Source organism: Anabrus simplex, chromosome 1, assembly GCF_040414725.1.
Source record: "Anabrus simplex isolate iqAnaSimp1 chromosome 1, ASM4041472v1, whole genome shotgun sequence".
NCBI classification, from domain to species: Eukaryota; Metazoa; Arthropoda; class Insecta; order Orthoptera; family Tettigoniidae; genus Anabrus; species Anabrus simplex.
The window spans coordinates 837,850,941-837,877,837 of NC_090265.1; the positions used below are offsets into that span (position 1 = coordinate 837,850,941).

Sequence of the window (26,897 nt, forward strand, 5' to 3'; positions counted from 1 at the left end):
AGTGCAGGCTGCGAGCTCAACAATGGCATATTTAAAATGGTATTTTTATATATTCTTCCAAGAGTCAAAGAAGTTCAAACAACCTGATGAGCAGGGAACCTGTAGGTGACTGAGGGCTTTGACGGGTTAACAATTAATCTTTTACGACGCCAGGCTGCATGATGACGAGCAGAGCTTTTCACTTACAATTTGTCACGATCTATGAAATAAAATTGGAAGGAAAGATAAATTCAATCTTTTTATTTATTTCATTTTATTTCAGAGTAGAATGCTATAGGTTACATACATTTACAGCAGTGTGCGTTTTTAATATGACGAGGTAACTCACAAGTTAAGCGTAAGCACAGACTTGGATGGCGGGGTTGAAGACGAGACCTGATGGACAGGTGAAGACTGTACCTTTCCCTGTGGTCAGGTCACACTTGACGAACTTGTGTGTGTCCTTAGGGTAGGGCAAGTGCCACCTGTCAGCTCTAGCGGCTGCGCACAAGTTGGATGGGTCAGGCTGGTGGTTGTCATTATCATCGTGATGATGATGGTCGTTATTATGATTATCATGATGTTGGTGGTGGTCGTTGTTATGATCATCATGATGGTTGTGGTGGTCCCAGTCATGATCGTGATGGTGACTATCCGAGTGGTGATCATGGTGATGATGCTTGCCTACTTCTTGAGCGTCCTTGGAGATTGCGACGTCCTCGACATCTTTCACATCTTCAGCAACCTGAGCTGGCTCTTGTTCTGCTGTGTCGACGGGAGCGGACTGGACGTAGGCCAGTGCTGCCAACACACACACTACGAGAAGACCTGAGGGAAAATTAAAAAAATTGGTATTTCCAGTGTGGTACTTGAGAGTGCATACATAACTTTGAATTATATTTTCGTTTCCTTGTTACATTTACGTAGTATGGTACTCTGTGAAATGATGATTCATATATATATATTAAATGTTCTTTTTTTTTTTGCAAGTTGCTTTACGTCGCACAGACACAGTAGGTCTTATGGCGACGATGGGACAGGAAAGGACTAGGAGTGGGAAGGAAGTGCCGTGGCCTTAATTAAGGTACAGTCCGAGCATTTGCCTGGTGTGAGAATGGGAAACCACGGAAAACCATCTTCAGGGCTGTCGAAAGTGGGGTTCGAACCCACTATCTCCCGAAACTGGATACTGGCCGCACTTAAGCGACTGCAGCTATCGAGCTCGGTATTAAATGTTCTAGCAACGGCGTTGTTATTGCTTGATTAATCTTAACAAACAGATTTTGGAAAATTAGATCCTGTTTTGAAACATATCATGGGGATAAACTTGAGAAATATATTAATGAAACTTGATTTGATTGTTTTCATTAAAGGTTAAGTCCATGTGTCCTTGTCTTACATCTAACCAGTTTATGCACTGTTTATACCTGGTTGTTCAAGACTATATATGCATTTACATAAATACCTCCTTTACAATTATTTGGTAACTGGAATTGTTGAAAGAACATTTTTATTTTTAAAACTCGAATATTGTGCCTTAACTTCTAAACAATTTAAAATAATTAAGTATTACAAAATGGTAATTAGTAATAAAAATAATTATTGAGTAAGTAATTAATAACTAATTTATAACTTCAGAAGAAATCAGTGATTTCAATGTACTCCACCGCAAAATACTGAAGTTAATTTGTGTTAATGTTCTGCGCCGTTTTATATTGAGTTAGATTGAGTTATTGCTCGTTGGGGGCTCCGTCTCCAAACCGCCAGTCACTCTTCATGAGAAGTGGGTGTTAAATGACGTCATTCCACTGTTTCTAAATAAATGTTCACATAGAATACATAGCTACCTTCTTCAAACTTGGTAGAACTTTCAAAGTTGGTCGTATGCCATAATATTGATTATACAATAGATACATATACTTAGATTTTTCGACCTAGGTAAATTTGCTTACTTTTTACACATGTGTTAAGTTTTTAACCTTCACGTAATGTACGGCTGAAGTTTTCAAACTTTCTAAGCGTCTGTACAATGAAACTGCGTACAGTTTTGGTCTTGTTATGTTTCATACTATGTATCTCGATCGGCTACATATTTATACGTAATTTTATTAAATTTGTCACATATGATTTCATATTTACCGTGCATACGTCCGAGCTAGAATAATCAAATTTGGACGGCTTATGGCCAGAGCACATGTCAAGATGTCTGCCAACGTTCATGATTATATCAGTCTTGTAAGTGTGCCAAACAGTAAAATAAATTATTGAAAATTTTAAAAATTGACGTAAAATCGGAAAATGCAACTCTATCTAAAAGTCATATGAACAAATTTGTAGATCTCTTTATGGTGGGTGCCGAATGTGTTGTCCGTTTTGCGATATGAATTACCGTTTAACCACAAAATACCTCGAAACTATGATCTGTATCGTCGTTAAAATTTCCTCTATATATCGATATATATCGGGGATAAAAAGTCAAGTATTGTATCTTGTTGGAATTTCTCCGTCGGTTACAGGCCATGAGCTATAATATTAACCAAGTTTTCTAGCATACTTGGAAGCTGCGTCCACCAAGTTTATTTGCGGGAAAGGGGGTGGGGAATTATCATGTGAACTTTTTGTAACTTGGAAGTGGGTAAACATTAATGTCACTCAGTCAGCCATGCGGTTTTTATATAATATTGATTGATTGATGTGGACAATGAGATTATATTTGGCAGAATTTATGATAAGATTACATGTCAATAATTCGTCCATTTTACTACGCGATATCATTTCTCAGTGGCAATGGAGGCAAACTAGAAAAGAGTTTTTGTAATATTCCTAAGCTATCTTCTTCTCCAAGTGTTATGGATGCCAAGTGGTTTATCAAGAAAATAATACATTTTTTGGTTTTTTAATGTTTACCGATGTGCTATATTTTTGAACTGAATCTGAATGTGCCATTACTTAGCCTACTCGATTAGAGAGATGCATTACTGGATGCTTTTTGATGATCATCCGGAATTTCTTTCTGAAAGCCCTATAATTTCTAGTAATTTTGTGTTGTTATGGAACTGTAAGTATTTTACTTGAATTATAGTTACTTTCCATTCTCACCTAATACTGGTAAGTGACATATCTCTGTACATATTATCATTCAAGGTGAACATTTACTCGATAAGTAAGAAATGTATTTTAGGCAAATCCTTGAACTATAACTTTGGGATCATTTATTTATAGAATAGACATAATACTGGAGGATTTAAAGAATAAATCAAACAAAGTAAATACATTGAAGAATAGTAAAATTAGGTTCCTACCAAAATGTGGTAAAAGAGAAACAACTAAAAGGGTATTTTCAGAAGAAGAACGACAATGAAGATCAGATAGAATGAAGAAATACTGGGAGAACAGGAGAGGAAAAACCATAAAACATCATAGAAGATCGGACAGAAATTGACTACAGTGGTCCAATGCGGCCGTAAAAGCACAATAATAAAAAAAGTAACTCTTTTATTTGTAGATTTATTTGTACCCGAATGTACAAGACATCGGAGAATTGTTTATTAAATCTTCTTTACAACACTGAAGAAATATAATTCGCAGCTGAAATCCACAATTATTGCTCCGCATATTAAGAATTAGAAACTAGTGTCACTGACTGTCTGAGAATTAACGTATATTGTGAGGTAAAGAATGATTCTTCAAATGAGATCCATAAGTGTAGAAAAATGTACTCTTTAGAAAAAGTCACTTACCTTTCATGGTGATGTTCAGCTTGTACTACTGACTGTTGAATTTATCACTGACTGGCGGGATTTATATACCCAATGATTTACTTTATCTCGCAAAAAATCCGCATTATTGTGATCAGGCGTTAATAATAGAAACACGCATATCATATCTTGTTATTCAACTAGAGGTACAGGTGTCAATCACAAAACTCATTAGAGTTCTTAGACTTTTGATATCCTGATAACATCATTGGGAGATTTTAATTCAAGTGCGCCACTGTTATCAAATTCCTTCTTCCTGCTGCTGGTGGGAGTGTACAATACACCCACGTATTCGTAGAGATGTCTTCCCAGGGAGCTCTGAACGTTAGGGGTTGCGTTGGTTATAAGATAAGGTGGTAGCTGGATTAGTGGTCGGTTAGTTGGTGAATGGCTGGCTAGCTGGCGTCCACAGAGCCCCTGTGGATCTGTGGTAGGATATCAAACTACGGATCCCAAGATAGCGGATTCGAACCAGGCAGAGGTAGTCTGATTTTGAAGGGCGGAAAAAAGTCCATTGGACCCTCCATGTCGTACGATGTTGGCATGTAAGAGATTTCTGGTGACACAACTGGCATTTACCCGAAAAAATTCATTGAAAATCTCAGCTATAGATTCCCAAACGAGATTCGGTTTACTCTGCCTTCTAGTAGGCATAGAGTAAAACGGGAAATTGACGAGCAGACAGCCAGATGGCGTCAAATTGAGATGCAATCGCAGTGTTAAAAATAAGTTTTTTGTATACCCCTTAGACCCGTTTCTTGATACAGGGTTGGGGAAGAGGTGAGATGAATTAATATTGGATACTTTTACGGTCGGATGCCATTCCTTACGCCAAACTTAGTTGAAGAAATAATGTAGAGAAAATGAATAATCGTGAATGAAAATTGGTAAAGAGGTGGAAGGCATCGGCTACGGCCTATGAAATAGAACTGCCCCGGCTTTTGCTTGGAAGCGAAAAATGGGATATCACAGAAAACCATTCTGAGGACAGGGTTCGAACCCAGTCGTCTCCCAAATGCAGGTCCATAGCCGTAGTGCGTTAACACGCGCGACCATTCCTGTCTCCTGCATTAAAAGTAAGTAACGATTGAATAATCAACGTAGGGATGAAAATGAGGATGGAAGGTCTTGAGGAAACCGTGCTATAGAGCTTCATTCACCCCACAAATTATAGGAAGTAGAATTTTTTCAACGGCGCAATATTTATTACACTTTTTGCAGTATTTCAGTTGCCAGAATTCTTGGCTGGATGGTCAGCGTAGTAGCCTTCAGTTCAGCTAGCCGAGGTCGTGATTTACTACTATATGCGAGGTTTTGGTGGCGGTCCTCTCTTAATAGAAATTTGAGGAAAAATGGAAGGTGGCCAACTTTTCGAAGAATGAAGATTTGGCAAAGAAATGAAAGAACCACAAAGGGGGTGAAAATGAAAGACTTTCTAGGCTTCACAAATCTAATACCGTCGATGTCAGAAGAGAACAAAAGTTGAGCAAGAGAGGTCGGATAGCATATGTGAAAGTGAGGAGACTGAGGAGTGAAAGAAATATCATACCTAGCTACGAGTCGTAGCCGCCAAAGCACACATTCCCCTCGGGTCCCCCTTTAGTCGCCTCTGTCGACAGGCAGGGGATGCCGTGGATGTCTTCTACCATCCCCAACCGCAGGGGGTAGTGGGGGATGTTAGCCTATTTGATTAACTCCTTTTCTTTCTTTCTCAACCCGTTTACCCTCCCGGGTTGGTTTTTCTTCCAGATTCAGCGAGAGATCTCACTTCTACCGCCTCAAAGACAGTGTCCTGGAGCGTGAAATTTTGTGTCGTGGGGATAAAACTGGGCAGGAGGAAAAGTACCTCGCCCAGGGGACCTGACATGTTATGCTGAACAAGGGCCTTGTAAGGGGGGAGGGGAGTTGTTTGGAAGGGTTAGACAAAGAAGGGAGAAGGAAGCGGCCCTGGCCTTAAGTTAGGTACCATCCCGGCATTTGCCCGGAGAAGAAGTGGCGAATCACGGAAAACCACTTCGAGGATAGCTGAGGTGGGAATCGAATCCCCTCTACTCAGTTGACCTCCCAAGACTGAGTGGATCCCATTCCAGTCCTCGTACCACGTTTCAAATTTCGTAGTAGAACCGGGAATCAAACCCGGGCCTCCGGGGGTGGCAGCTAATCATACTAAGCACCACACTACAGAGGCGGACATTTCATGTACTTACATGCTGAAATTAACGATATGATGTATTTTTCTTAGTTTTTCGTTGCCAAATATCCGTCGACGTTGACTACAATTACGATCCGACGGTTAGAGCAAACACACTGACTAGAGTCCTGCAGGAGCTGGTTTACATTCACGTCAGTTCGAATTCGAACGGCCAGCGAACATGATGGAACAGTTGTACTTGGCTGAATAATTCATGGTGTACCGATCATTCCCCTACGAAAGTTGCAGCTTTATAAACAACACCACGTAGCTCACAGAATGCAGCAAAATATCTTATTAAGTATTGCTTGACTAACATTGATAAATACGCAGAAAAAAATACGTTTTTCTCTTGCTTAGAAGGTTAGATCGATCTTCATTGGGGTAATCACATAAACTACTTCGAGGACGGCTGAGGTGGGAATAGAACCCCCTCTATTCAGTAGAGCTCCAGAGGCTGAGTGGACCCCATTCCAGTTTTCGTACCAGGTTTCAAATTTCGTGGCAAAGCATGGAATCAAACCTGGGCCTACGGGGGTGACAGCTAATTACACTAACCACTACACCACAGAGGCGAACCTGGGTCTTAGTGATCGTCTTAATAAACGTCTACGTACAATACAGTATGTCACGCTATCAATAATCGCAGGGAGTTGTAAGATTGATACATTAATCCACTCAAAGTTAGTGTCAGGAAGGGCATCCGGAGGTAAAATTGGGCTTAATATACATTATTAGCGGTCCCAGATAACCGGGAAAAGATCAGGAAAGGAAATAAATAGTAGTGTTTCAATTTCTGTCTCTCTACCTTACTATTCGCACTGGCAAAGTGTAATTATTTGCTCCATGAATGAACTGAGGCAACATGACCAGAAAAATTCTTGGGAACCACCACTGTAGCCTATAACATAAATTTCATGGACTTATATCTGATAACCGGGGTGTTTCCGGTGTATGTGGTAGTCTATGTATTGTTAGACCTAAGATTTGTGTATTTGCCCGGGAACTTGAAGGAGTGTACTATCCCGTCATGTTCTCGGAAAGAGTCTGTACCACCGGAGAAAAACCACTGTCAGTATAGCCTCATAATTACAAATTAATATTAACTGAGATTTTCATTGTGAACGAAATAATGTTAAGTTTTTCATAGGTCAAGCTGACCATATAAATGAAAAAGTGATAGGAAATATCTAAATGTATTGTCTTGCATTAAAATATATATATTTTGTACAAACTGAAGTTATTACAGATTCTAATTACATTAAATTTTATGATTTAATATGAAGTATGTTCGACTCTGTGGTGGTTAGTGTGATTAGATGCCATCCTCGGATGCCCGGGTTCGATTTCCGGCTCTGCCACGAAATTTGAGAAGTGGCAAGGTTATTGGAACGGCGACCACTCAACCTTGGGAGGTCAACTGAGTAGAGACTTTCGATTCCCACCTCAGCCATCCTCGATTTGGTTTTCCGTGGTTTCCCATTTCTCCTGAAGGCTAATAGCGGGATGGTGTCTAACTTAAATTCAAGACCGCTTCTTTCCCTTTTCCTTGCCTATCCCTTAAAAATCTTCCTATCCCCTAACAATGGCCCTCTTCAGTATAGCAGGTGAGGCCGCCTGGGCGAGGTAGTGGTCCTCCTCCTCAGTTTATCTCCAGTCAGATGTCTCATGGTTAAGGAAACTCCCCTTGAGGTGATAGATGTTGGACATCTCACTGAGTCCGAGGAAAAAAAGAACAAACCTAAAAGGTAAACGAATTAAATAAATACTATATCAACAGACATATATTAACAGATGTATATTTCGGCCCATTTCATAAAACCCGCTCCAACCGATATACTGTATTTCATATTAACAATGGACATTACTTTAAGTGGTTTTTATTAACTGTGACTATTATTTTAAATGGTGTATATATTATTTTATCTAGTTTTTTCACATAGTATTTGAGCGTGCAGAAGGACATGCATAGAGACAAATTTAAATAATGAATTTTTGTAATTACTTGAGGCAAAATGCATAGATAAATTAAAATTTCATGACATAAAATAAAATTATTGTAGTAGTTTCATTTGTACCAAGTGGCTCGCCAGCGTCTTACCATCTACTCTAATGTGTCCCGCAGGTACTAATGATGAATGGGATACTGATTTTTACAGGTTATTAACGTCAGTACGAAGATATATAAACCGAACGGCCCCTGCCTCCATGTTCCTCATGATACCCTTTAAAAGCGTCCCTTTGCGTTAGCAAGCCTCGTTTTTGAACGCTCATTAGTAGGCTGGTATTTGATACAGTAGCACTACAGTTGCTGTCAAGATATCAACAATGGCTCGTGTGTTCAGCAACAAGGAATACACAGACATAATTTTATTCTATAGAGAATCTGGTCGAAATGCAGCCGAAGCTCGCGGATGGTATGCGCAGGAGTTCCCAAATAGCCTCCAGCCATCTATACACGTATTTCGCCGAACAGAGTTGTAATTAAGAGCTACTGGATCATTCGAGACACATACACATACAAAGTTTTGGTATAGTGGAATGTCTGTATATGTATAAATTAATGAGTCATTAAACTTTATTTTCTGCTTCTTTATCATGTTTACAAATGCACCTTGTTACAGAACGTGCGTTGTGAAATGACAGCTATTTGTTTCACATCCGAAATACAGCACGTTGAAGCGCCCCTTTATAAACCAGGCATTAGGCATCCCATTCATCATTAGTGCATGCGGGACTCTTATAAAAAGAAAGTACGATGCTAGAGGGCAGCCTGGTATGGATGAAAATTCAAACCTACTACCTGTGTTCCAGTATTTGACCGGGTCAGGGATGTAATGAATGAAGCATACAATGGTTATTAGTACGATGCGGTCGCCACTCCTAAAGTGATATATTTATGACTGATAGATGCTATGAAATGATGATGGACAGTGTTGCTGGAAGGAATGATGATAGGAAAAACCGGAGTACCCGCAGAAAAACATGTCCCACCTGCGCTTTGTCCAGCACAAATCTCACATGGAGTGACCGGGATTTGAACCACGGTATCCTGGTATAGATAATAAATATATTGTTGTAGATGTTATGAACTAGGAAAAAATATTCTCATAAAGTAGATTGTAGTGTGTGTTGATGCTAAATATATAAAGAATACTTTACGAAAAGGAAATCACGAACATCAGAATGACGTCTCATAACTGCAATATAATTACTACATAGATAGTTAATAATTAAGATGCAATACACGATAATTACGTGTAATACTATGGCTCATTGAATTATTGCACTCATTGATAGATTATGATCTTTAATGATTACGGAATATGACATTGTCACTCTTCAGAGATAGGTTTAAGCCTTTGATAAAAACATAATTGACGCATAAACATGAATATTTTGACGTCCGCAATGAGACATTTTACAAGTTTAATCACTATTAATGTCTCTGATAACTTTAAACTGCTGGCTGTCAGAGACGAGAGATAAAGTTGTTCAAACTTGATAGAATCTAATCATACAACTTTTCCTTGTTTGCGTTAAAATTTCCCGTGCCACTTTCTGTGGAGACGGTGGCACTTCTTATTACTTTAATGGTAGAATTGTGGCAGGTACGAACCCGTAAGAGGTAGAAGAGCTGTACTCCTGTACTTGCTAACACGAACATGTAGCGTGAATAACATGAATTTCAAACGTATTTCAGAATTAATATATTGATGATTCAGACCGAAAGCAGGTTGTATCGTGAATAGCTCTGTCATCAACTATCATATATAGCTTAGGCATTGAAGAGGCTTACAATAGAAAGGAGGAGTGAGGTAGTTTCCTCACTAAACCGGCCGTTGTTATTACATATCAATGTACGAAGCTCACTAAAATGGAAGCAGTATTTGACCCTATACACGACAATTTTACACCACCCCTAATAGAGAGTGGCAGCATGAGGAATGCCATTACTTGCATTACTCATAGATAAGTAACTTTCATATTGACAGCCAGCAATGATCTGGCATTTAGAGCTGTCGCTCAGGTGGCAGATTCCCTATCAGTTGTTTACCTAGTCTTTTTTGTGAATGATTTAAAAAACAAAGACACCGCCGTACAGACCATGAAGGCCCTTGGAGGAGTGGAAGGAAAAAGGCTTCCACCATTGTTAACCGCGGCACATGATGGGGTAGAGTGGTTAGCTCTTCGCCCGGCCGCCTTTGCCCCCAGGAATTAACCTGGTACTACTCATTTTTGGTGTAGGCTGAGTGAACCTCAGGGCCATATGCACCTCCGGAAGTGGAAATCTCGTTTCTTAAATTTTACGACTTCCTGAAGGGGATTCGAACCCACGTCCTTCCGGGCGAACCGAGCACGCATTTACCGCCTCGGCCAGGCAGCCCCTGAATGATTTCAAAGTTGTTGGAAATTTATCAAACATCTCCCTTGATAAATTAACCAGTCCCTAATTCCTCCTGCTATAAACGAATATTTGACCCAGTTTCTCCTGGTGAATTCCAGATTTATATTCATTTTATGTTTTTATCTACTTTTAAAAACTCCACTTCATCTTATTCGTCTACTAATTCCATTCAAAATCATCTCCTCACAGACAGGTCGAAATATTCCGCTTGGTCGAGCTGTTCATCTTCTTACACACAAGTTTTCACAGCCTAAAATTTGCAACATTTTCGTAACACCACTCCTTTGTCTGAAATTACCCAGAAAAGATCGTGCTGCTTTCCTTTGAATCTTTTCCATGTCTCGTATCAAGCATTCCTGGTGTAATAATGGCGTGTGACCTCCGAGGAGGCCTGGTGCAGGTCTTTCGAATTCACGCCTTATAGGCGACCTATGAGGATGGGGTCCTACCTATGATGAAGACGGAACCCACACGCCCACCCCTCGAGCCATTGGAATTAATATTAAAATCCTCGACCTAGTCAGAAATAGAACCCAAGACCACTCGGACCAATGGCCAGCACGCTAACCAGCTAGCCTTGATGCCAGACAGTTAATCCTGGTGAGGGTCCCATACATTAGAACCATATTGTTGGGATCATATCAGTGACATAAACGCCCTCTCCTTTATATCCTTACCTATCCTAAATACCCTCATAATCATATGAAGATATCCGTTACCCCAATGTAGATCTAAACTTCTAAGCAAGAGGAAACATAATATCTCTGCGTATTTATCCCTGTTAGTTACGCAGTACTGAATCACGACATTTCACTGAATTCTGTGAGCTACTCGGTGTTGCCATCAAGTTACGGCATTCGTCAAGATCGGTTACGCCATGAAATATTCAGCTGAGTTCAACCATTCCATCATATTCGCTGGCCGTTCGAATTCGAACTGAGTGTAAACCAGTTTCTGCAGGACTCTACTCAGTGTGTGTGTGTGTGTGTGTTTCTAACAGCCAGATCGTAATTGTAGTCAACGTCCATGGATATTTGGCAACAGCAAACTAAGAAAAACACATCATATCGTTAATTTCAGCATGTAAGTATTCCGTAATCGTGGCAATGATACAATTAAAATTGTCGAAATTAAAGACAAAGCATACTTACTTGGAAGCAGATGAATACTTATGGTACCTTAAAAGAATACATATTTAATTACTAGCATTTAGACCCGTTCCTCGCTGGGGAATTTTCAGTGGATTGCATATTTCCTTCAGGAATTGATAGGAAGTAACATGGTTCTATTTACTCGTTTTGAGACATGTTAAAATTATATTGTCCTACGAAAGCGCGTGGCAGTAACGTGAAGTGTGATGGAGCTAAACAAAGTAGAAAGAGTTGAGGAAGATTTTCAAATTTATTGTACGGTACAGTTCCTGGTCCGAAGTTGTGCGAAATTCTCCATCGTTCTCAGGTTGCATATTGTATCTGTGACCAATGGCGTGGCTCTCTGACGTTGATGATACCTCCCTTAGTATCTGCCCTATCAAAATGTGCAAAATGGCTCTTTAGTTTTTCCTGTTACCCACCTTGACGTGCCCGACTTGTCCCACGGGACTTGGACTAAAATCCAATTTTCCGTAATCGTTTGAGTTATTACCCGACGTACGATAAATAAACTCATGTTAATAAAAATAAAAAACAGAACACCTTGAAAGACTGGAGACAGAAGGTTCATATTTGCAGGACAAGTTCATTAGTGTGTTCTGCAGAAACGATTAGCATTTCAGTACCTAGGTTGAACGTGTGTCCTGTTGCCTAGTAGGCACTGGGTCCTCAATGGGCACTGATAACTTGTTCCATGCGTGATGGCATCGACGCGTAGAAGGCGCGAATTGCGTTCTGGACTATATCCATCCATGCTGCATTCACCTGGTTCCACAGTTCATCTTTGGTGGATGACATTGGGTCACACCGTTGCACCCGTCGTTTCACCATATCCCACACATTTCCGATTGGCGACAAGTCCGGTGATCGGGCGGGCGAGGGCAACAGTCTGACATCCTGTGACAACGAGAAGGCACGTGTTCGTGCAGCAACATGTGGTCGCGCATTGTCCTGCTGAAATATGGCGTCTGGAGCGTCGTGCAGAAAGGGTATGGCTACGGGTCGTAGGATGTCATTCACGTAGGTCAAACTGGTCACAGTGCCCTGTACATGCTCCAACTGTGATTTGTGGTTATACCCATACCATAAAGCCTTGAGTTGGCTGTGTATGTCTTGTGCGAATGCAGTCAATGTGATGCCTCTCCCCCTGTCTGTGGCGAACCAAAATTTGGCTGTCAAACAAACAGAAACTGGATTTGTCCAGAAAACTATCTGCTGCCATTTCTGTCACCGGTGACGTCGTTCCATACACCATTTCAGTCTAGCATGTTTATGTACATTAGTCAAGGGTAGGTGGAGAAGTAGACGACGCGCCGGTAACCCAGACCGTAATAAACGGCGAGGGATTATCACCCCTAATAGTGTACGATGTGATACATTGTTCCCCTGTTGCACCAGAACTGAGGAGGATGCAGATCTGTCCTGCAATGCCATTCGGATGAGGTGTCGATCTTATCGAGGAGGGGTCAGGGTGGTGTGGCCAGACCCATCTCGTCGTGTTCTACGGCCTTGTGTATTCCATTTACACAACCGTTGCACTGCTGACACACTTCGTCTCACACTAGCAGATATTTCTCAGATGGATGCATCACGTTCTCTCATGCCAATAATGCGCCCTATTTCAAACTCACTCATTTAACGGTACAGCTCACGTATACGTCTGCGAGGCACCCTGCACGACTGCTCAAGTCACACTGATCCATGACCTTCGGTTTATAGCTACAACGTGAGCCGCTGGCACATTTTACCAGTCGGTGGTGGTGCACGGTAGTATAGATGTGGACCCTGAACCTGAGGGCCGACATGGTTCAAATGCTAATCATTTCTTCAGAACATACTATTGCACATGTCCTGTGAATATGAACTTCCTATATCTAGTATTTCAAGGTGTTCTGGTGTTTATGAACATGATTGTAGGTTGATGGCATAAAGGGAACGGAAAAACATATTCTTAAACCTCTGATAGACCTAACCTTAATGAAAATATTTGAGAATAATCTTTCCATAAATACCAACTCCGTGTGATGTCTATGTCATCATATGCAACCGAAAACAAAATCCTAGTGAGTAGATTCCAAATATGTAGTTTGGTTCAAATAAGTCCAGCAGTTTTCCACTCTTAGAGACAGACAGACAGACAGACAGACAGACAGACAGACAGACAGACAGACAGACAGACAGACAGACAGACAGACAGACAGACAGACAGACAGACAGACAGACAGACAGACAGACAGACAGACAGACAGACAGACAGACAGACAGACAGACAGACAGACAGACAGACAGACAGACAGACAGACAGACAGACAGACAGACAGACAGACAGACAGACAGACAGACAGACAGACAGACAGACAGACAGACAGACAGACAGACAGACAGACAGACAGACAGACTCCAAAGGGGAAAGTTCTAGCTCATGTTTCCTCGGTGTTCACTTACATTAGGTGTGGTTAATTTTCAAGCCGAGTGAAATATTAAGCAACTATTGATTTTCTCCTGTTATGGATCCTTCAAATAATGTTAGGTTTGCGAAGGTGCCTGTCGCTGGCTGCAGAACGTGAAATACGTAGAAAATAGTAAATTCCTCCGTTATTTGAAGAGCAAGCGAAATTATGCTCGTAACAAGAATCATTTAAATTAAGGGGCGTTTCCTACATAGTCTACAGATTGTACATATAATCAATAATGTAAGATGAAATTTAAAAAATCTTCTGGTCTTCGTATGATACTCCAGTTTATTCAGTGATTTTTAAATATTATGTAGTTCGAAACCTGCTCCTGGATGACTAGACCCTATTTATGAAGTTTGGTGAAGATCTATACAGCCGTTTGCTCGTGATTGTGGAACAAACAAACAAACAAACAAACAAACAAACAAACAAACAAACAAACAAACAAACAAACAAACAAACAAACAAACAAACAAACAAACAAACAAACAAACAAACAAACAAACAAACAAACAAACAAACAAACAAACAAACAAACAAACAAACAAACAAACAAACAAACAAACAAACAAACAAACAAACAAACAAACAAACAAACAAACAAACAAACAAACAAACAAACAAACAAACAAACAAACAAACACGAAAGTTAAAAACTACTGATACGATGTTGAGTTGACCAAAAACTGATAAATATATCAAAATGCGGCGAAATAAATGACATTACAGAGAGCGGACCCCCTACAACTTTATTTATTAGATTGAATATTCGCTCCGAGGTATCTCGAATAATCTCTGTTTTCCATGCAGATGTTGAGACGTCCAAGACCATGCCCTGAAGATAACATTTTTAGAAGACCATATCAAGAAATCCTATCATCTAAAGCTTTCAACTGACCGAAATGAAAATAACGCGAAGGGATACATGTATTCGTAGCACTTATCAGGAGGAATAAGGGCTAGTGGTGGTGGTGGTGGATACTATTTTAAGGGGAAGTACAACTAGACAACTGTCCACCCTTAATTGTAATCAAAGGAGGAAAATAAATAGTTTCTATATTTGAAATAATGAAGCACTTAAGAAAAGGAAGAAAAGGGTCTTTCTAGGCCTCACTAACCTACTTAAGGGATGTCTGATAGAAAAGGCGAAATAAATCAAGAACAAATGAGAGAAAGTAACATATAGCAGGAGCCCTGTGGGTGCAAGCTAACCATCCATCCACCAACCAAACGAACACTAATCCAACTGCCAGTTAATGAAATAACCAATGAACACTTTGAAAACTCCTGCGAAAATATCTCTAGGATTACGTGGGTGTATTACATGCTCTCGCCTACAGAAGGAAGGGAGATTTCGATAAGTGGTGAATTTGAATGCATATCTCCTAATGATGCTATCAGGGAATATAATGAGCTCTGTGACTGACACCTGTTCATTTTCTTAAATTGCAAGATACGACGTAGATGTTTCTAATTATTAACTCCTGATCTCAATAATGCGTTTTTTGTGTGAGATAAAGAAGTCATTGGATATATAAATAACGTCAATATATGATAAATTCAACAGTCAGTAATACAAGCTGAACATCACCATGAAAGGTAGGTGCTTCTTCTAAAGAGTACATTTTTATACATTTGTGGATCTCATTCGAAGGATATTACTCTTTACCACACAATAGACGTTGATTCTCAGACAGTCAATGCCACTACTTTCTAATTCTTAATACACGGAAAGAGAACAATTTAGGATTCCTGCTGGGAACAATATTCATCCAGAGTTTTGTACAGGATATAATTCTCTTAGAAGCAATTCTCCTATGTATTCGACATTCGGGTACGAAGATATCTTTAGATAAGAGATTTATGGTATAAACACTGGTTCCAAGGCAATAGTTCAAGGATTTTACCAAAATATGGATCTGAACACAAGGCTACGGGCCACTCGACACACGATGACTGTTCATCGGTTCGATTCCACAGGCAGTTCAGTAATTCACACAGTCACATGCAGTGAACAACTAAACAGCTCAACAGTATTCAACAGCAGGACGATACGCACAACAGCGAACCTTAACACAGGCCCATTTACCTTCACATTCGCGGTAGCGGCTTCCCTCGCTGACGCACGCCGAGTTCCCGTCCACAGAAATACACGAACACACAGTACAGTCTTCCGTTCCGCCGTCTCCGGCCCACCCACTCACTGGTCGCTCCGACACCACAACAACAGCTCCTCGTTCAGACCTCGGTGGGGCACTAACGACAGCCAACACCTCTGTCGACCTCAGCCCAGCCACCGAGCTCTAATACACTGAGTCTCACACTGACACCACTACGGAGCCCAACTGTGACTGACTGCCCACGACTAGCCTCCATTTTTATAGCTCAGATGATTTGAGCTAGAATTTTCGCGAGGGAGCTAGAGGCAGAACATACCCGTTGAATCTCCAAGAAATTCACAGGTAAGCCGGCCGACGAGAGCAATACACGAAAAGGTCGGCCGCGCTCAAGAAGCCGGTTGGGAGACCCCAGGTCGAGAGAGTCACTAGCCCCTTCCTGGTAGTACGGAAAGAGGCTACCACGGAGCTGGCACGTTACAGTATCAAGAACCAAGAAATGTCACTAGGAAAATAAGATTAGGTATATTTTGAAAGCTGTTTTGTCCTTTGCCTCCATTACCAGTAAGAAACGATATCGGCACGCGTAGTAAGATTGGCGTGTTACTGAAACTGATATGTAGCACATCACAAAGCCTGCCAGAGAGAATTACAATGTAAAATGTTAGATCATTGTGATATTATTCTCGTAATATTCAATTTTAATTAATTTTTCCATTTGCCCAATGGAAAACGACGCAGTTCTTTAATTAAACATTAACTTTAGATGGTATTTTGTAAAGGATTGCATTGTAGTCTCTGATGCCTTTTGAAATCTCATTAATACATTTTTCAATTTCCCTCCATGATATTCTTTAAAACAGGTTGCAATTGTCCAAAAGGTGTTTGTTAAGTTGCCTCCATAATTATACAAATATCCAGCGGATTCCAGACACAAATGTAATATATAACTAGCAATAAGAACAGTGTTACTACAACAATTAATAATGAAATAATCACTTCAGAGAGTACAATACTAGATAAATGTTAGAAGGTAACGAGGAATGAATATTCAAACAAGTATGTACTCTCACACATCACAGTGGAAATACCAAATATTTTTATTTTCTCTCAGGTCTTCTCGTCGTCTGTGTGTTGGTAGCACTGGCCTACGTCCAGTCTGCTCCCGTGGACACTGCGGAACAGCAGCCAGCTCAGGTTCCTGAAGATGTAAAAGATGTCGACAAAGCTGCAACCGCCCAGGACGCTCAAGAAGTAGGCAAGCATCATCATCATGATCACCACTCGGATCATCACAATCACGACCATGACTGGCACAACCACAACCACCACAACGATGACCACCATCACCATCACGATGATCATGATAATGACAACCACCAGCCTGACCCATCCAACTTGTGCGCAGCCGCTAGAGCTGACAGGTGGCACTTGCCCTACCCTACGGACACACACAAGTTCGTCAAGTGTGACCTGACCACAGGGAAGGGTACAGTCTTCACCTGTCCATCAGGTCTCGTCTTCAACCCTGCCATCCAAGTCTGTGCTTATGCTTAGCCTGTGTGATACCTCATCAGATTAAAAAAGAACTTCCACTGCTGTAAATGTATATAATCTGTAGCTCTCTGCTTTGAAATAAACTTAAAAAAAATAGAGTCAATTTGTCCTTCCTTTAAATTTTATTTGAGAGTGTGATACCTCATCAGATTAAAAAAAGAACTTCCACTGCTGTAAATGTATATAATCTGTAGCTCTCTGCTTTGAAATAAACTTTAAAAAAAATAGAGTCAATTTGTCCTTCCTTTAAATTTTATTTGAGAGTTCTTTTCAAATTATAGGTGACATCTCTGTTCACACCATTGTAAAGATGAAGGTTTGGCTGAATGGTGAGGGCTGTGACCTTCGGTTCAAAGGTCCTCGGGTTGGATTTTCGGCTGGACAGGGGATTTTAACTGCGTATGATTAATTCTAGTTCGGATACTACAGGTTTGCGCTCGTCTTTAATATACATGTGTTCATCTATATTAAATACAGCATACTACCAACTTAATAAGCAGTAGAAAATACATCTTCCGCACAGCGTTGGTGTCAGGAAGAGCATCAGGCAGAAGAACAGGTGCAAGTACGGGCGAAAAGCAAACCCTATGAAATTGGGAAAATGGCCGGGAAAAAGAAGATAAAAATATCGGAAAGTATGTGCTAAATAATAATAATAATTCTTTTCCTGCCGCTTTTCCCACACCTGTGGGGTCGCGGGTGCGAACTGCGTCGCACATGTGGATTTGGCCCTGTTTAACGGCCGGATGCCCTTCCTGACGCCAACTCTCTGTGGAGGGATGTAAGCACTATTCCGTGTTTCTGTGGTGGTTGGTAGTGTAGTGTGTTGTCTGAATATGATGATGAATATGATGAGGAGAGTGTTGGGACGGACATATACACCCAGTCCCCGAGCCAGAAGAATTAATCAGAAGCGATTAAAATCCCCGACCCGGCCGGGAATCGAACCCGGGACCCTCTGAACCGAAGGCCAGTACGCTGACCATTCAGCCAACGAGTCGGACGGTAAATAATAATAATAATAATAATAATAATAATAATAATAATAATAATAATAATAATAATAATAATAATAATAATAATAATAATGGTTCATGTTTGTGGGTTACTGTAGTCACGTCCTAGTTCGTGGCAACGGCTGAGTGGCCTAGTAAGTGGTCCTGAGAGTCGGGATACCAGTTGCTATGGAATGGGAGTGGGCATCTCGGACATATTCTGAGTCCTGGCCCTCCTTGTGCTCAGGCGGCTAGGACTATACAATCCACCGGTGGTCCATAATCCGTTAGAGGAGAGATCCTCTCTTGGACTATGTGCAAGTAGGGCAGCATCCTGCTTCATGAATCGACCGAGCTCAGAACATTTTAAGCAAGCCTCGGACCTATGGGAGTAACGGAGTCCCACTCCCATTTGACAGGCGAGGGACTCCTTGGAAACAACTTGGCGAACGAAATGGAATTCGATGGGGAGCTATCAATATTAATGGGGCTTATGGAAGAAATAAAGTAGAACTGGCTGTCAGCAAAGAGGATGCATCTGGATGTGCTAGGAGTAAGTGATATTCGGGTAAGGGGAGATAACGAGGAAGAGATAGGAGAATATAAAGTGTACTTGACGGGTGTTAGAAAGGGAAGGGCAGACTCTGCTGTAGGGCTCTTTATCAGGAATACCATTACACGGAACATAGTTTCTGTTAGACACGTAAATGATCGAATGATGTGGGTAGATTTGTCAGTTGGAGGAATTAGGACTAGAACTGTGTCCGTGTATTCACCATGTGAGGGTGCAGATGAGGATGAAGTTGACAAGTTTTATGAAGCATTGAGTGACATCGTAGTCAGGGTAAACAGCAAGGATAGAATAGTGCTAATGGGCGATTTCAATGCGAGAATTGGGAATAGAACTGAAGGATACGAAAGGGTGATTGGTAAATGTGGGGAAGATATGGAAGCTAATGGGAATGGGAAGCGTTTGCTGGACTTCTGTGCTAGTATGGGTTTAGCTGTTACGAATACATTCTTCAAGCACAAGGCTATTCACCGCTACACATGGGAGGCTAGGGGTACCAGATCCATAATAGACTATATCTTAACAGACTTCGAATTCAGGAAATCTGTAAGGAATGTACGAGTTTTTTTTGCGGATTTTTCGATGATACAGACCACTATCTGATCTGTAGTGAACTAAGTATCTCTAGGCCTAGGGTAGAGAAAGTGAAATCTGTCTGCAAACGAATAAGGGTAGAAAATCTCCAGGACGAGGAAATTAGACGGAGGTACATGGATATGATTAGTGAGAAGTTTGGAACAGTAGACATTAAGCAGGTTCAGGATATAGAAAGTGAATGGGCGGCATACAGGGATGCTGTAGTAGAAACAGCCAGGGAATGCCTTGGAACAACTGTGTGTAAAGATGGGAAAAGGCGAACATCTTGGTGGAATGATGAAGTGAGTAGTATAATTGGACAGTTCGGCGGCCTCCTCCCGCGGGAAATTTGAATTTTGGCGGGAAATTTGAATTTTGGCGGGAGATTTGAATTTGTAAACAAAGCCACGTGCTTTTTGACAGCTGTCATCGACAACAACGCATCGCTAACCTCACTGCTGCCATCTTGACGGGCCTAAACCTCAGTAGTACCAACTTAACCTAACTAGCGCGAGGTAAACAAAGCCACGAGTTTTTTGACAGCCACGTGCTTTTTGACAGACAACAAGGCATCGCTAACCTCAGTACTGCCATCTTGACGGGCCTAAACCTCAGTAGTGCCAACTTAACCTTACTAACGTGTGGTAAACAAAGCCACGTGTTTTTTGACAGCCACGTGCTTTTTGACAGACAACAACGCATCGCTATCCTCAGTACTGCCATCTTGACGGGCCTAAACCTTAGTGGTACCAACTTAACCTAACTAGCGCGTGGTAAACAAAGCCACGTGCTTTTTGACAGCCACGTGCTTTTTTGACAGCTGTCATCCGCCATCTTTAAACTACAGAGCACTTTGACAGCCACGTGCTTTTTTTGACAGCTGTCATCCGCCATCTTTAAACTACAGAGCACTGTGCTGCCCTCTTTATCGTAGTAGATGTAAATTTCGTCACCTGTCATCGGCAGTGCTGCCATCTTGGCGGGCCTAAACCTTAGTGCTACCAACTTAACCTCACTAGCGTGAGATAAACAAAGCCACGTGCAGCTGACATCCGCCATCTTTAATCCAGAGAGCACAGTGCTGCCCTCTTTAGCTACTTACCTTTGAAATGTGGTACGTCACAGCTGCCATCCGCCATCTTGCATCCGAAACCTCAGTGCTGCACTCTTTAGCTGAAATGTAGTGGCGGCAAATTCTTTATGCTCTTGTTTGGAAACAAAGCCACGTGCAGCTGTCATCCGCCATCTTTAATCTAGAGAGCACAGTGCTGCCCTCTTTAGCTACTTACCTTTGAAATGTGGTACGTCACAGCTGTCATCCGCCATCTTGCATCGCAAACCTCAGTGCTGCACTCTTTAGTTTGAAATGTAGTGGCGGCAAATTCCACGTGCTCTTGTTTGGAAACAAAGCCACGTGCAGCTGTCATCCGCCATCTTTAATCCAGAGAGCACCGTGCTGCCCTCTTTAGCTACTTACCTTTGAAATGTGGTACATCACAGCTGTCATCTGCCATCTTGCATCACAAACCTCAGTGCTGCACTCTTTAGCTAGATACCTTTGAAATGTAGTGGCGGCAAATTCTTTATGCTCCTGTTTGGAAACAAAGGCACGTGCAGCTATCATGCGCCATCTTTAATCTAGAGAGCACCGTGCTGCCCTCTATGTGGTGGTGGTAAATTCTACACGCTTTACAAACCCATGTGCTTTTCTGACAACTGTCAACCGCCAGAGAGCACCGTGCTGCCCTCTTTGTGCCGGTGACAAATTCCACGTGCTTTTTGACAGCTGTCATCCGCCTTCTTGCATCACAAACCTCAGTGCTGTACTCTTTAGCTAGATACCTTTGATATGTAGTGGCGGTAAATTCCACGTGCTCTTGTTTAGTAAACAAAGCCACGTGCTTTTTTGACAGCTGTCGTCCGCCATCTTTAATCAATAGAGCACTGTGCTGCGGGTAATTTCGTCAGCTGTCATCCGCCATCTTTAAGCCACAGAGCAACGTGCTGCTCTCTGTAGTAGCGGGTAATTTGAAAAGTTCTGTTAGCTGTCATCCGCCATCTTTAATTAAGAGAGCACCGTGCTGCCATCTTTAGTTGAACTGTGGTGGCGGCAAATTCCACGTGCTCTTGTTTAGTAAACAAACTCACGCGCTTTTTGTCAGCTGTCATCCGCCATCTTACATCGCAAACCTCAGTGCTACACTCTTTAGTTGAAAAATGGTGGCGGATAATTTATAAAGAAAAATTCTACAGCAGCCATCTCTCGACGCTAATTGCACAAGATGGTGGCTATACATGACTCCTTAAAGGTGCTTATGCGAGATGATCGCTATACATAGTTTCTTATGAGACTCCCTTGGGATGCTTGCGCAAGATGGCGGTTATACAAGGCTCCTTATGAGACACCCTAGGGATGCTTGCGCAAGATGGTGGTTGCTCTTATGAGGCGGCTTAAGGATCCTTGCACAAGATGGCTAGAGACTCCCTAAGGATGCTTGCGCAAGATGGCGGACGCAAGATGGCGGTTATACATAGCTCCTTATGAGACAGCCAGTACTCGATACAACATGTGATCAGAACATTGATTGATGTGTTCAGAACACAAAATAAGTGATCAAGACTAGAATCGAACACTGTACTCGATGTCGTTAACTTCAACATGTGATTAAAACATTGTTTGGTGTGTTCAGAACACTACATAAGTAGAATCGAACGCTGTACAACATGTTAGGGGATACCTTTGTTCTAAGAAGATCAGATTGAAACATAACAAGACTAGAATTGAACACTGCACTCGATACAACATGTGAACAGAACATTGATTGATGTGTTCAGATCACTAAACAAGTAGAACCGAACACTGTACAACATGTTAGGGGATACCTTTGTTCTAAGAAGATCAGATTGAAACATAACAAGACTAGAATTGAACACTGCACTCGATGCAACATGTGATCAGAACATTGATTGATGTGTTCAGATCACTAAACAAGTAGAACCGAACACTGTACAACATGTTAGGGCATACCTTTGTTCTAAGAAAATTAGATTGAAACATAACAAGACTAGAATCGAACACTGCACTCGATGTCGTTAACCTTAACATGTGATCCGATACAACATGTTAGGGGATACCTTTGTTCTAAGAAAATTAGATTGAAGCATAGCAAGACTAGAATCGAACACTGTAAGAACATTGTTTGATGTGTTCAGAGCAATAGTACAACTTCAATGATTTACCTAGTGTAAAACACACACTGTGCACATATCGCATAGCTATCTCGCCTATCACTTGCCTAGTATGAAAATCAAAAACACACTGTGCACATATCGCATAGCTAACTCGGCAACACTTCAAATGATTTGCTTAGTACGAAAATAAAAAAAATCTATACCGCGTAGCTAACTCGTTCATCGCACTGCTAAGACGCTTAGTAATTGCAAATACACTGATATATGTCATACGAAAATCAAGAAAGCACACTGCCTAGCCAACTCGCTCGGGTCACTCACTTAGTAATTGCAACACGACTAGAACACTGATACACACACGGATAAGAATGTCGCGAGATACTACATACTTACATGTTTTTTTAAAAAAAATATTGGGGTGAAAGATCATAAATTATATGTACACATGTTGTCTCCTCCAAGTTGTAAGACGAAATAGACGCAGTACTGCGAGTTTCCGCTATAGCTGGCGAACGGAAGTAGCATGATATCTCAGCAAAAAAAAAAAAAAAAAAAAAAAAAAAAAAAAAAAAAAATACGCGTGAGCTTGCATACATGCAAGTCAGACACAATGATGGATACCGCGATTCAAATCCTGGCAACTTATGCCGTCAGGAAGGGCATCCGGCGAGCATCTAGCTGTAAATCCCCGATTCTCATGTTAGAAAGAGCAACTTGTTGTAAAACATTCTTAATCCCAGTTCTTTGACGTCAGGAAGGGCAACCGGTCGAAAACAATAGTGTATGATGTAAGAGGCTAGATACTGCTAGTTTTGCGTCAGGAAGGGCAACTAGTCTTAAAACAAATTCTTCTGATTTAAAATCTCAGTTTTGCGTCAGGAAGGGCATCCGGCTGTAAAACAATAGTTCACGATACAGCGATTTAAAATCTAAGAAGAGCATCTAGCTGTAAATCCCCGATTCTCGTGTTAGAAGTTGAAAAACAGATTCTTAATCTGAGTTCTTTGACGTCAGGAAGGGCAACCGGTCGAAAACAATAGTGTATGATGTAAGAGGCTAGATACTGCCAGTTTTGCGTCAGGAAGGGCAACTAGTCTTAAAACAAATTCTTGCGATTTAAAATCTTAGTTTTGCGTCACGAAGGGCATTCGGCTGTAAAACAATAGTTCGTGATACAGCGATTTAAAATCTAAGAAGTGCATCTAGCTGTAAAACCACGATTCTCGTGTTAGAAGTTGTAAAACAGATTCTTAATCCGAGTTCTTTGACGCCAGGAAGGGCAACCGGTCGAAAACAATAGTGTATGATGTAAGAGTCTAGATACTGCAAGTTTTGTGTCAGGAAGGGCAACTAGTCTTAAAACAAATTCTTGCGATTTAAAATCTTAGTTTTGCGTCAGGAAGGGCATCCGGTTGTAAAACAATAGTTCACGATACAGCGATTTAAAATCTAAGAAGTGCATCTAGCTGTAACACCCCGATTCTCGAGTTAGAAGTTGTAAAACAGATCCTTAATCCGAGTTCTTTGACGTCAGGAAGGGCAACCGGTCGAAAACAATAGTGTATGATGTAAGAGGCATCTTAGTTTTGCGTCAGGAAGGGTAACTAGTCTTAAAACAAATTCTTGCGATTTGAAATCTTAGTTTTGCGTCAGGAAGGGCATCCGGCTGTAAAACAATAGTTCGTGATACAGCGATTTAAAATCTAAGAAGTGCATCTAGCTGTAAATCCCCGATTCTCGTGTTAGAAGTTGTAAAAGAGATTCTTAATCCAAGTTCATTGACGTCAGGAAGGGCAACCGGTCGAAAACAATAGTGTATGATGTAAGAGGCTAGATACTGCCAGTTTTGCGTCAGGAAGGGCAACTAGTCTTAAAACAAATTCTTGCGATTTAAAATCTTAATTTTGCGTCAGGAAGGGCATCCGGCTGTAAAACAATAGTTCGTGATACAGCGATTTAAAATCTAAGAAGTGCATCTAGCTGTAAAACCACGATTCTCGTGTTAGAAGTTGTAAAACAGATTCTTAATCCGAGTTCTTTGACGTCAGGAAGGGCAACCGGTCGAAAACAATAGTGTATGATGTAAGAGACTAGATACTGCCAGTTTTGCGTCAGGAAGGGCAACTAGTCTTAAAACAAATTCTTGCGATTTAAAATCTTAGTTTTGCGTCAGGAAGGGCATCCGGTTGTAAAACAATAGTTCACGATACAGCGATTTAAAATCTAAGAAGTGCATCTAGCTGTAAAACCCCGATTCTCGTGTTAGAAGTTGTAAAACAGATACTTAATCCGAGTTCTTTGACGTCAGGAAGGGCAACCTGTCGAAAACAATAGAGTATGATGTAAGAGGTTAGATACTGCCAGTTTTGCGTCAGGAAGGGCAACTAGTCTTAAAACAGATTCTTGCGATTTAAAATCTTAGTTTTACGTCAGGAAGGGCATCCGGCTGTAAAACAATAGTTCGTGATACAGCGATTTAAAATCTAAGAAGTGCATCTAGCTGTAAATCCCCGATTCTCGTGTTAGAAGTTGTAAAACAGATTCTTAATCCAAGTTCTTTGACGTCAGGAAGGGCAACCGGTCGAAAACAATAGTGTATGATGTAAGAGGCTAGATACTGCCAGTTTTGCGTCAGGAAGGGCAACTAGTCTTAAAACAAATTCTTGCGATTTAAAATCTTAGTTTTGCGTCACGAAGGGCATCCGGCTGTAAAACAATAGTTCGTGATACAGCGATTTAAAATCTAAGAAGTGCATCTAGCTGTAAATCCCCGATTCTCGTGTTAGAAGTTGTAAAAGAGATTCTTAATCCAAGTTCATTGACGTCAGGAAGGGCAACCGGTCGAAAACAATTGTGTATGATGTAAGAGGCTAGATACTGCCAGTTTTGCGTCAGGAAGGCCAACTAGTCTTAAAACAAATTCTTGCGATTTAAAATCTTATTTTTGCGTCAGGAAGGGCATCCGGCTGTAAAACAATAGTTCGTGATAGAGCGATTTAAAATCTAAGAAGAGCATCTAGCTATAAATCCCCGATTCTCGTGTTAGAAGTTGTAAAACAGATTCTTAATCCAAGTTCTTTGACGTCAGGAAGGGCAACCGGTCGAAAACAATAGTGTATGATGTAAAAGGCTAGATACTGCCAGTTTTGCGTCAGGAAGGGCAACTAGTCTTAAAACAAATTCTTGCGATTTAAAATCTTAGTTTTGCGTCAGGAAGGGCATCCGGCTGTAAAACAATAGTTCGTGATAGAGCGATTTAAAATCTAAGAAGAGCATCTAGCTATAAATCCCCGATTCTCGTGTTAGAAGTTGTAGAACAGATTCTTAATCCGAGTTCTTTGACGTCAGGAAGGGCAACCGGTCGAAAAAAATAGTGTATGATGTATGAGGTTAGATACTGCTAGTTTTGCGTCAGGAAGGGCAACTAGTCTTAAAACAAATTCTTGCGATTTAAAATCTTAGTTTTGTGTCAGGAAGGGCATCCGGCTGTAAAACAATAGTTCGTGATACAGCGATTTAAAATCTAAGAAGTGCATCTAGCTGTAAAACCCCGATTCTCGTGTTAGAAGTTGTAAAAGAGATTCTTAATCCAAGTTCTCTGACGTCAGGAAGGGCAACCGGTCGAAAACAATAGCGTATGATGTAAGGGGCTAGATACTGCTTTTTAAAATCCTAGAAGGGCATCCTGTTGTAAAACGGATTCTTGTGATTTAAAATCTCGCGTCAGGAAGGGCAACCGGTCGTAAAACAAATTCTTGCATTTTAAACTCCTGCGTCAGGAGGAGGCACTCGGCTTTAAAACATATTTTTTAATCCTGGCCCTGCTACGTTAGGAACCACATCTAGCTGTAAAAAGAGGAGCTTCAACAATTTACATTTTTAAGCTTTAGGAACGGGTTATAGGTTAAATTTTCTGTCCTACTACATAGAACACTATCTTTGTAGT

At 41.0% G+C, this 26,897-nt stretch overlaps 2 protein-coding genes across 2 annotated transcripts; one reads left to right on the forward strand and one right to left on the reverse strand.

Moving 5' to 3' along the window:
* Nucleotides 1-220: 220 nt before the first annotated feature.
* On the reverse strand, nucleotides 221-3,798 carry LOC136873989 (lateral signaling target protein 2 homolog). Its single transcript, XM_067147417.2, has 2 exons — nucleotides 3,720-3,798; nucleotides 221-807 (listed from the first exon to the last, which is right to left on the reverse strand). The coding sequence occupies exons 1-2, from the start codon at nucleotides 3,724-3,726 to the stop codon at nucleotides 332-334; spliced, it is 483 nt and encodes a 160-aa protein (XP_067003518.1). The 5' UTR covers nucleotides 3,727-3,798; the 3' UTR covers nucleotides 221-331.
* An 11,664-nt stretch (nucleotides 3,799-15,462) lies between these two features.
* LOC136857603 (urease accessory protein UreE) lies at nucleotides 15,463-17,849 on the forward strand. The gene is made up of 2 exons (XM_067136387.2): nucleotides 15,463-15,542; nucleotides 17,175-17,849. Exons 1-2 carry the CDS (start codon nucleotides 15,536-15,538, stop codon nucleotides 17,615-17,617), a joined length of 450 nt encoding a protein of 149 aa, XP_066992488.1. The 5' UTR covers nucleotides 15,463-15,535; the 3' UTR covers nucleotides 17,618-17,849.
* The last annotated feature ends 9,048 nt before the right edge of the window (nucleotides 17,850-26,897 follow it).